At 39.2% G+C, this 11,339-nt stretch overlaps 1 protein-coding gene across 1 annotated transcript; it reads left to right on the forward strand.

Moving 5' to 3' along the window:
• The first annotated feature begins 5,346 nt into the window (after positions 1-5,346).
• LOC109211708 lies at positions 5,347-6,524 on the forward strand. The gene is made up of 3 exons (XM_019375272.1): positions 5,347-5,667; positions 5,877-5,969; positions 6,261-6,524. Exons 1-3 carry the CDS (start codon positions 5,347-5,349, stop codon positions 6,522-6,524), a joined length of 678 nt encoding a protein of 225 aa, XP_019230817.1.
• Positions 6,525-11,339: the final 4,815 nt, after the last annotated feature.

Below are 11,339 nucleotides of genomic sequence, written 5' to 3' on the forward strand. Positions count from 1 at the left end.
GCCATGAATAACCAGAATTCCCAAAAATTTCTTATTTGCTAACCATGTCCCAAGGATGGTGCAATCTGCTTCTACCGTTCTTCTTTATCCTCAGTTGATGTAAAAAAGCTTGATTTCCCCGTAAAATATAGAGCAAGGTATTGTGTGATGTTATGTTGTTCCTATGGCTTGTCTCTTATCTTTATCTTGGTTTGCGATGAAGTTGAGCAACTTTTCCTATGGAATCCCTCCACAGGAGAATCAATAATACTTCCTAACACAATTTCCACCAAAACATCCCTCACTTTTTATTTACGGCATTAACAGTTTTTTATTGACGCGCATAAGCCTTATTCTACCCAATTTCTTGCGCTCAAAAGTGGATCTTGGCAAAAAATTGATTAACCTCACAGGTATGGACTCTTTGGCATTTGTACATGGGGCATTTCATTGGATCGGGTTTTCAAAATATCATTCTATTATTTCATTTAGTATTCAGCTGAGGTGTATGGAGAGATACCGTTGCCAGATAAAATGTTGCCACAGGTACATCCAACCTGCCGTTTCAATATTGGAAGGAATGATTTGCACTTATTCTTATTGTATTGATGAGACGGAGGGAGGCACTTTTAGGATATGAGTTATGAAATACTATGGTGTTAAGGAATCTTGGATTGAAATGTATACTATACCAGATGATATATTTTTCTCAAGCATACCGAAATATAGGTTTGCAAATGGTGAAGTACTACACTACTAGACACATTTTTGATATTTGGGGACTGGATTTTGGACATCAAAAGGTCCATTTGAGTTATGGCCTCAATTTGATATTTATCATCAAGGATTTGTTTTTACGAAAAGCTTGATCTCTCCAAAATTACTTACTTAGTATTTGCCTATGTTTAATTGAAACACTTTTTATTTCTTTTAGAAATCATGTTACAACCTCTCCTCAACTGACTATGATGATGATTCATATTTATGACTCCCAACTTGTTTGAGACAGAGGCGTAGTAATTGTTGTGTTGTAACCTCCTTATTCTAACAAGTTTACCAGTAAAGGCTGGACTTTGTGCGGGTCAATGTGTTTGTTGCAGATTATGAGTTTTTAGCGCGAGAGCAAGTGTTATGTTGTAGACTGGTAATTTCTTTTATCTCCTGTTGGTTCTATCTGTCTTTGTTCATCAACAAACAAACCGATCCTATATTTTTATTTGTAAACAGTACTAATGAATCACACGAGCAAGATTGCATCATGAACCAGACAATGTATAGCTCGTAAAACCAATGCCTAAAGAAGAGATTTGAAAGGGATATAGTTGTGGTATTAAACAAATGTATTGATATATTCTACTACAGAGACAAATATTAATGAAAAAAAAAATAAGAATGATACTCCATATAATAAGACGGACTCTGTAATTGCAAGCAGAGCTTTTGCCAAATGCAAAAGTGATAGGTTATATGTGTATCCCTGTTATATTTTGATGATCTAACAAATTTACTGTTAAGAACCAGATAAGGAACCTGATACACATCCTCAATAACTTAAAGATCAACAAGTCTCTAGTTGGGGACACATTTCAACTCTTCAGAGTCAAAGGAACAACAGAGGGAATCTAAAGTCTTATTCTCCAAAAAAAAAACTTATGTCTTTGGCAAATGTTTTAGTTGATGCTTATCACAGTCTCATAAATGATAAAGATGCATTAACTGTGGAACTAGGAGAAGAAGAACAATCTAGAGATGATCTAGTAATCGTTGTGGTTGATTTAAAGGAAAAAATTAAGAGCCTGGACAAAGAAAAAGATGCCTTAGTTGAAAAAATTACAAACATAGAACATGAGAGAGATGATCTAGCGTTTGTTGTGGTCGATCTAAAAGAGACCATTGAGTATGTTAAAAAATACAAAGAAGCTTTAATTGAGATAGTTGCTAACATTGAGCATGCGAGATATGACCCACTACTAGTGGTGGTAGATCTAAAGGAAATAATTGAGGAACTTAAAATAGAGAGTAGGCCTAGGAACAGTCAAAAGGGAAAGGAAGTTGCAAGTGAGGCACATCTTAAGCTTGAAAATGAGTTAAAATCAGTGAAATCTAGTCTGTGTGCTGACCTTGAGAAAAATAAACAACTTCAGTAAGAACTAGGAAGAGTCAAGAGTGAACTTGAAAAATCACTCAAGTGGACCTGATCCTCTGATGCTATCACTGCCAAGTACACAAAGAATGGGGAAAACAGGCAGGGAATCGATTTCAAAGGGAAAAGACTCCCTACGACCCTCATAGCAAGTACGTCACTGTACCTGACAATTGGCTATACACTCACTGTTGTAACACTAGGCACTTTAAGGAAACCTGTAAGGCCAGATTCCAATCTCAACAGAAAAACAAAGTTTTTGCTGAAAAAGTAACTACTGCTAGGGAACCTGGTCCTTCGTATAAAGAACATATAATCCCTTCTTGGACCAAAAGAGCCCTAATTCACCCATTTCCTAATTACAAGGGACCCAAACTTGTTTGGGTTCCTAAATTTAACCCTTAATTTTCTTGTGCAGGGAACAGTGAAAGGGAGAAGCCAACAATAGTACATAGATAGAGGCTGCTCGAAGCACATGACTAGAAGTACAAATAATTTTCTTTCACTGAAAGCCCTTCAGGGGGGGGGGGGGGTGTATCCTTTGGAAATAAAAAAAAAAGAAATACATTCTAGTAGTTAGAAGGATCGAGAAGTCTCTTTCTCACTCTATTGAAAATGTGTACTATGTGAAGGGCTTGAAGTATAGCTTGCTAGTATTTCCCAAATCTATGACAAGGGTAACAAAGTGGAATTTATATCCAAAATATGCACAGTCACAAATCTTGTAACTGGTGAAGTAGTGTTAGTGGCCAAAAGATACAAAAACAACTATGTGGCTAACTTTGAGTCCTTGTAAAATAGGGATCTGCTGTCTGAGTGTTGTTGATGATAATACTGAGCTATGGCACAGAAGGCTGGGGCATGCAAGTTTCACGTTGCTGAACAAATTAGTCAAAAAGGACCTGGTTCGTGGTCTGCCCAAGTCAAGCTTCAAGGATCACTGGGTTTGTGATGCACGTGTAAAAGGAAAGCAAGTCATATCTCTTTCAAGCCCAAAAAGGAAGTTAGCACCTCAAGGCCACTTGATCTCCTCCATATGGATCTATGTGGACCTATGAGGGTGCCAAGTAGAGGAGGAAAGGGGTACATATTTGTCATAGTGGACGACTATTCCAGATTCACTTGGACTCTGTTTCTTAGAACCACGGATGAAACCTTTCAAGTGTTTGCGGCATGAAGAAGATCCAGGTGAAGATGAGCCTTAATGTAGTATGTATCAGGTCTGACCATGGGATAGAATTTGACAATGCAAAATTCGACGAATTCTGTGCTAAAAATGGCATCACTCACAACTTCTCAGCTCCATGAACACCTCAACAAAATGGTGTTGTGGAAAGGAAGAACAGAACGCTTGAAGACATGGCAAGAACAATGTTGATTGACAGTGGCATTACGAAAGGGTTCTGGGCAGAAGCCGTCAATACTGCATGCTAGGTGAACAGGTACATGATCAGGTCCCTTCTGAAACCGACGCCATATGAACTGCTGAATGGAAGGAAGCCCAAGCTGACACATTTGAGAACATTTGGTTGCAAATGTTTTGTCCTCAGCAATGGGAAGGAAAAACTTGGAAAATTCGATGCCTAAAGCGATGAGGGAATTTTTCTAGGCTATTCATCACAAAATAAAGCCGACAGAGTATATAAAAAAAGAACTCAATGTGTTGAGGAAAACATTCATGAGATCTTCAATGAATCTCATGACCCACGTGGAAAGGATTTGAATGATAAGAATGACCAAGACGGAGAACAGTCACTTGTTCCTGGTGAAATCATTGAAATGGCAAAAGGAAAGATTGATATGATGAGCCACGTTGAGGAATCAAATGAGGATGGTGCAATCATATCTCCAACTGATGGAGAGGAACCTGATCCCTCAATCACAACAAATGAAGCTGAAAATAGAGTTGTTGATGTTGTTCAAGGGACCCCACACGCTGAGATCAGAAGCAATCAAGGTTCACAGGCACAAATATCTGGACCTTCTCACAAAGAGGTTCATGTGTCTAACTAGAAACACAAAAGTTCACACCCCCTCGATAACATAATCACTCCTCCTGATTCAGGAATTCAAACAAGATCAAAGACCAGAAACCCAGTTACCTTCTCAGCTTTTCTCTCTCAAATAGAGCCTAAAAATATCAAAGAAGCATTAAAAAATACAGACGAGATTACATCCATGCAGAAGGAACTCCATAAATTTGAGAGGAATAAGGTACGACACTTGGTTCCTCGACCTGCAGATCGAACCGTTATAGGAAACAGGTGGGTATTCACGAACAAACATGATGAGTTTGGAAACACAACAAGAAACAAGGCAAGGCTTGTAGTTCAAGGCCACAATCAGGAAGAAGGGATTGACTATGATGAAACTTTTGCCCAGTCGCTCGAATGGAGGCTATCGGAATTCTTATTGCCTTTGCATCACATATGGAATTCACATTGTTCCAAACGGATGTCAAAAAGTGCATTTCTGAATGGCTTTATAAAAGAAGAAGTCTTCGTCAAGCAGCCTCCTGGATTTGAGAATCATGAGCATCCTGAGCACGTTCTTAAACTCGACAAGGCTTTGTATGGGTTAAAGCAGGCTCCCCGTGCTTGGTATGAAAGGTTGTAAAAATTCCTTCTAGAAAATGGCTTTACAAGAGGGAAAATCGACAACACTCTCTTTCTTAAGAAACGAGGAAGGAACCTGCTCATTGTGCAAGTCTATGTTGATGATATCATTTTTGGAGCAACAATTGATTCCCAATGTGAAGAATTTACAAAACTCATGGGAAGTGAGTTTGAAATAAGTATGATGGAGAAACTAAACTTCTTCTTGGGTCTACAAGTGAAGCAATCTCAGAAGTACATCAAAGAGCTGCTGAAGAGGTTTGACATGGAAACATAAAAAATTATTGACACTCCCATTGCCACAGTTACTCGTCTAGACATGGATGAACCAGGTTCCCTGTAAATCAGACCATGTATAGAGGTATCATAGGGTCACTTATGTATCTCACAACAAGCAGACCAGATATTGTTTTTAGTGTGAGTCTTTGTGCCAGGTTTCAATCTAACCTAAAGGAATCTCATCTGAAAGCTGCCAAAAGAATCTTAAGATATCTCAAAGGAACACAGGACCTGGTTCTCTACTATCCCTCAGGAGACAATTTTAAACTAGTTGGATATGCGGATGCTGACTATGCTGGGTATCTAGTAGACATGTAAAGCACTTCTCGAATGGCACATTTTCTGGGCTCATGTATGATTTCATGGGGTACAAGAAAACAAAACTCAGTGGCCCTCTCTACCACAGAAGCTGAATATGTGGCTGCAGCATCTTGTTGTGCTCAATTGTTATGGATTAAACAGCAGCTGGAAGATTTCGGTATGTTCTTTGAGTGCGTGCCCTTGCTATGTGACAATGCCAGTGTACTCAAAATGGCCAAGAATCCAGTCCAACATAAGAGAACTAAGCACATTGATGTGCGTAACCACTTCCTCAGAGACAATGTGGAAAAAGGGCTCATATGTATGAAATTTTGCAGCACAGAAGATCAGGTTGCAGACATATTTACCAAAGCCCTGAGCAGAGAACCATTTTGAAAGAAATCGCCTGGCTCTGGGGTTGATAAAACCCAACTAAGAACCTGGTCCCTCAATTATTGGCTATGAAAGAAATGTACAGGTATAATTAGCTAAAAAGTGTATTCTGGCAACGTCTAACTCATTTCTATACCATCACAGATAGACACACATGATGATTACAGAGCAAACAAGCAGCTAATGTATTGTACTTTAGTTTAAAGGGTGAAGCTTACACTTGCAAAAATTCATCAGGGAACCCGGTTCTCCTGACACAGGTTAGTAGTTTCTCTGTTCTCTCATGCATGATTTTGAACGGTTGAAACAGTGCCACGTCATCATAGTGTCAGTTTATTTTTTTAACTCAAGAGTCTCCCCCGTTAGGAAGCGACCCTACTCCCAAAACTGCCGCCTTTTCTTAACGGTCCCTCATCCCTCTTAAATATATCCCTTCACCATCACTCTCGCTACTATTCACATCGAAACTCCAAAATTCCCCTTTTTGTCTCTCTTCAAACCAATATTCTCTCATTTCCAACTCACCACTTCCCACCATGTCTGAACAATAGGGAACCCCAAATACTCCAAGTATCACCCCCACTGAGTCTCTACCCGTTATAGCTCTAATCACACTAATCATAGAACCCTCTCCCACCACCACCAGCCCAAACCCTAAGGCAGAGACACCACCTCCCTCTATTTCCTCTCCTACCCAATCTAGTACTGGTTCTCATTGGATTCGCAAAACTTCAACTTCTAAGACGTTTGTGGCTACGAACTCTCCTCCTGCCTCGTCGGCAAAAATGGGTGAAACAGATATGGTTGAAGATTAGGAAAATCAAGAGATCTCCAGTCTTCCTATGGAAGAAGGCTCTAATGCAGACCAAACTGCTGACCCTATCAATGCTGACTCAACAATGTTAGTTCCCGGTCTTAAGTCAACAGGTAATGCTCCTCCTTCTCCTGAGTTTCCCTAGAGTTACAAGAAAAATAAGCAACAGAAAACATACGTCTATAGCTGCTGAAGGGGTTCTTATTGAGGAAGGTGAGAATGTGTCTAAGTCTCGGTGGGAAGAAACTAAGATCTTAGTGAAGAATAGGGAGCTTGTGCTCATTGAACCGTCGGCACCGGACAGTGCTACTAGGGAACCTAATGAAGGACCTGATCCCTCCTTGGAGGATCCAACTCATGGGTCCTCTCAAGAACCCCAGGTCAGTACTGATCCTGCTCTCTCTCCTCATTTCTATGATGAGCCTCTGGCTGTGATTATGCTTGAGATAAGATCTGCATCTGGAAAAGAACATGGGGATAATGAAGAGGATTCCGACGATATGTCGATTGCTATCTTGGCTAGGCGTAGACCAGTGGTTACTCAAGAGCCAACTCCTAAAAGACCTACTACTAGGTTGCAAAAGAAGGAGGCTCTTGAGTCTATTCTTAAGAAAAGCCAAGATAACCAAAGGAGGAGGAAATTGGTGAAAGATGGGAAGGTTGTGAATGAGAAAGTAGTACTTGTTGTCACTATGGATGATGAAGTGGATGAGGAACTTGGTTCCTTGACTCGTAAGCCCTCAGAACACTCAATCTCCAAGTCTAAATGGGGATCCTCTGAGAGGGCTGAGAATCTGAACAAGGTTGACCACCATATTTCTGGTGAAAAGTTAGTGGAAGAATCTGGAGACAAGGTGATGGAAGAATTAGGTAAAAATTTGTCTGAAAAGACAGTGTTTGTGAAGTATGGTGAGAAGGGAAAAAGTGTTCGCAAGTCTGTTAAAAGGAAATTTGATACCGATGAGGAACCTAATTCCTCCAAGAAGGGTAAAGTTGATGATCCCCAGAGTGCTGGGAAAGAGAAATTGAGAAATCATAAGGTATTATGGGGCCGTACATTTGCCCCTGACATTTTGGAGGGGGCTGGAATGCGACAATTGGTTGAAATTTGTGAGTTTCAATAGTGCACACATGTGTTCACAGGTGATGTGATCACGCCCAACTCTAGTCCTAAAAAGGATAAGCGGTCGCTGCAAATATAATCCGGTCTAAAAGTCCGGAGTCGAATCCCACAGAGAACTAACGCTTAGCTGTATCTGTTTAATATCACTAAGAAGACAAGATTGAACAATTTTCTAAATTATAAAGATTGAGATTTATATTTCTAACTAATTAACTAGCAAATACTACAACGCGGTAAAATTATCAACTAACGAGACAAAGGGTTGGAGACTAAATTAAGGAGGTCTAGAGTTATGATTTCCCTAATTGTCGGAATCCTTCTAGCTATGTTCCCTACAATTTCGCCAATGTATTCTCTACCGATTGTGAGTACTTTGGTTGTTGTAATTCTCTCTCGAGCAACTACCATAATTTACTAGATGTATTCTCTCGAACTATACTAGCTGACATTATTTCACTGCTCACTACGATCGCACCAAGGTTTCGTTATCTCTAATCCCGCCTTTAAACCCTCCGTATTGATCTCTCACATACATTAGGAGTGATGTTGTTCAACAACTACCTAAATATGTATCCTTTCTCAAGCAACACATAATAAATAGGCACAGTCAATCGATGACCATTCAATCAACAACAATAAATACGTAGTTGAACAAGTAAAGAAATCCAACGGATAAAACATAACAAGAATTTATCTTACAAAAGGTTCCATCAAAATCCTAGATAACAAATTAGCTATTTATAATAGTATGTAAAACTACAATACTAAAAATCATAACCAACAATGAAAAATAGGAAGAGGAAGAAAAAACTCGTTGAAGAATTCTCCGCCTTGCTCCCAGTGTGTTCTTGACTCCTTAGGTCGAATCCCCAGTCTCCTTAGGTCTAAATTATGTCAAAAGTGTATCAAAAATTGGTCTCCTTGTTTAAAATACCGTTTTTCCATGTATATATACCAAGTAGGGTCGGGCCCAAACTATTATACGTTCTCCTATGCGAAAAAGGACAATTTGTTCACGTCTGGACAGCCGCGCGCGCGGTAAACCGCGATAAGACCGCGGTATATGGCAAGTATACTGCCTCAGCCCGCCTCAGGTCCGCGGTTGCAGTTTCGACCGCAGTTTTCACCCTGTTCCTTTTGGAATTTAGAAAAACGTAAAACATGAAATTTATAGCCCTTTGAGTTAGCTTTCCAACCATATATTGTGGAGCCCGAATGGAGTTCTTATCCAAAAGTTATGTGCATTTTACTAGACAGTACGCAATATGCCTACTCGGTTCTTCGTTTTGTTGCTCTATCATCCGTTGATCCCCGAATACGATCCCGGCTTAATTCCTTGGGCTTTTACTCAGATTTCAAAGCTCTAAATCACTTGAATTCATTCCATAACATCTACATAGCTCGGAATCACTCCTACAAGGCATAATACACACCGTTAGTGCAAAACACTAGCGATTAAAGCGCAAACTCAACTAAAGTGCAGTAAATTTGAGTGTCATAAGAGACTAAAATTCGTAATTATAGCCTATCATCAACACCCTACACTTAAACCATTGCTCGTCCTCGTGCAATCAAACTGCACTTTGTTATAGACACGACCCTTTTAAACAATTCTCCTAACTCATCACACCAAGAGTATTTAAAATAGACTAAGCACAAAAGCGTAACTCTTCACCTCAAGATTTGACTCACAAGTACCACGCATTATTCATAACTCACCTACTTACTCTAACATAGAGGTCACTGACATTATCTTTCCTTCATGAATCAAGTGCCCTCACACAACAAAAGAGAGTAGTTCCTCACAATAAAATTTAAGAACACTTAGAAACTCAAGATAGAAAGAATTCACTCACTCTCAGAAATAACATTCATATGCCACAAAAGATGCATCATAAGCTTGCCCGTAGTGTACTACTCCACTAATCGAGCTCATTCAATCTAGGATCAATTAGGACTTTATTTGGTTGTAATGTAGGCTACGGGATGGGTAGGATACATTTAGATATAAGAGTGACTACACCTCCCTAAGCACTTTAATACATATACTTTAACATTCAAACCCAATACTTATGTCCAACCAAAACTCCACCTTCACATCAATGTATATTACCCCATTCTTCTTTAAGCACACTTACATCAAGAGCCACCACTTATCAAGGAATTTTTTTTCCACAACAATCCAACTATTTTTGTTTCAATTCAAGTGGCTCTTACTTTTTTCAAAACAGTGCACCTTTCTCCTTATTTCATTCGTTCCACTCAAAAGCCAAACCAACCACCCCACACAGTTCATAATAATTCAAGTGCTCATGAGAGGTTAAAAGGTTCAAATAGATGATTAATTCAAACAAATGGGTAAGGCTTGTAATGTGGTTGCCAAAGAAACAAGTTACAGGCTCAACGGGGTTAACTACGATACATAACAATTAGGTGGGTAAAATATACATATCTGGCTCAACAAAGAAACGCCTATATCACTTCCAAGACTGAACAAAACTACTATTTCGCTTTGCAAACACATAGGGCAAGTTCTAGGCATCAAATACAATGCACAGAATATAACAAATCCTTACACACACATGGCACATAACTCACTCAGGATTGGTTTCATCAAGACACTCTAGTCAAAGCAGTTAAGCAAATTTAAGATCATAAAATTTAAGGTACTTATACAAGAGTCAAAAACTGAGCCTAAGCGTCACAACCAAAGTACTCACTATTCTCAAGGCATAACAAAGTCAAGAGATATTGCTTCAATTCAAAATACAACACAATGGCTCCTACTCCCAAAAAAGAAAAACTAACTACACTCGGTTCAAATAAAACCCTTGGAAAAGAACCGCGGCACAAAGAAAAACCAAGGGGAAATTATTACACTACCTACAAAGAAAATCTTTTTATTTATTTTTTCTTTAGACTTAAATCCCTCAAGAAAATTATCTAATAGATCCATCGTCAGGAAAAGTCCAATATTTTCTATTTTTGTAAAAAAAAAATCAATTAAACTAACACAACTAAATTAGCATGGAAAGTCACCCAAACAATCTCCTCACCCTACACTTAAAATTATGCATTGTCCCCAATGCACATCATAACTATAACAGGGTAAAAGAAACTCCCTGTTAGGCCAAAGGCCGAAGCACTAGCAGCTCATGGGGTACTCAGACTTCTCCCAGGCTTGGTCCTTCGTGCGGGTACCTCACACTTAGTTCCAACCATCTAGTTTGCTGTTGCATCCTTCCAATAGCTTTGTTTTCCATGCTCCTAGAAAATCAAAAATCGACACTACAAAAATAATATAATTAAAAAAAACTAAATTAAAAATATATATAAAAAATAAAGCTGGGTTGCCTCCCAACAAGCGCTTGATTTAACGTCGCGGTGCGACGTGAATCATTTCTTGCCTCCACCTCGAGCTTATGAATTGAACCCCAAGTTTTGATTCAAGCTTATGATTATGGTCATGGGGCGGTGGAACGAATCTAACTGGCCCAAGGAAATAATGTAGTATTCTGCACTCCTTGGCCTTTATATGAGGTATGTAATCCTGATTTTCTGTCAAGAAGAACTCCAGAATATATGCACCTTGTTCCTCATTCCTTGACTCTTCAATTGGTTCGGATGACTCTATTTCCATATCATCATCCAAACATAATGTGGAAAAATGCTTGGAGTGTGGACCAATGCGCT

Source organism: Nicotiana attenuata, unplaced genomic scaffold, assembly GCF_001879085.1.
Source record: "Nicotiana attenuata strain UT unplaced genomic scaffold, NIATTr2, whole genome shotgun sequence".
In the NCBI taxonomy this organism is placed as follows: domain Eukaryota; kingdom Viridiplantae; phylum Streptophyta; class Magnoliopsida; order Solanales; family Solanaceae; genus Nicotiana; species Nicotiana attenuata.

Coding starts and splice junctions, on each gene's coding strand:
- LOC109211708 (XM_019375272.1), top strand. CDS start 5,347: ATGGCACATTTTCTGGGCTCATGTATGATTTCATGGGGTACAAGAAAA. Junction 5,668..5,876: donor TTTGCAGCACAGAAGATCAG/GTTGCAGACATA, acceptor TGATGATTACAG/AGCAAACAAGCAGCTAATGT. Junction 5,970..6,260: donor ACCCGGTTCTCCTGACACAG/GTTAGTAGTTTC, acceptor TCTGAACAATAG/GGAACCCCAAATACTCCAAG.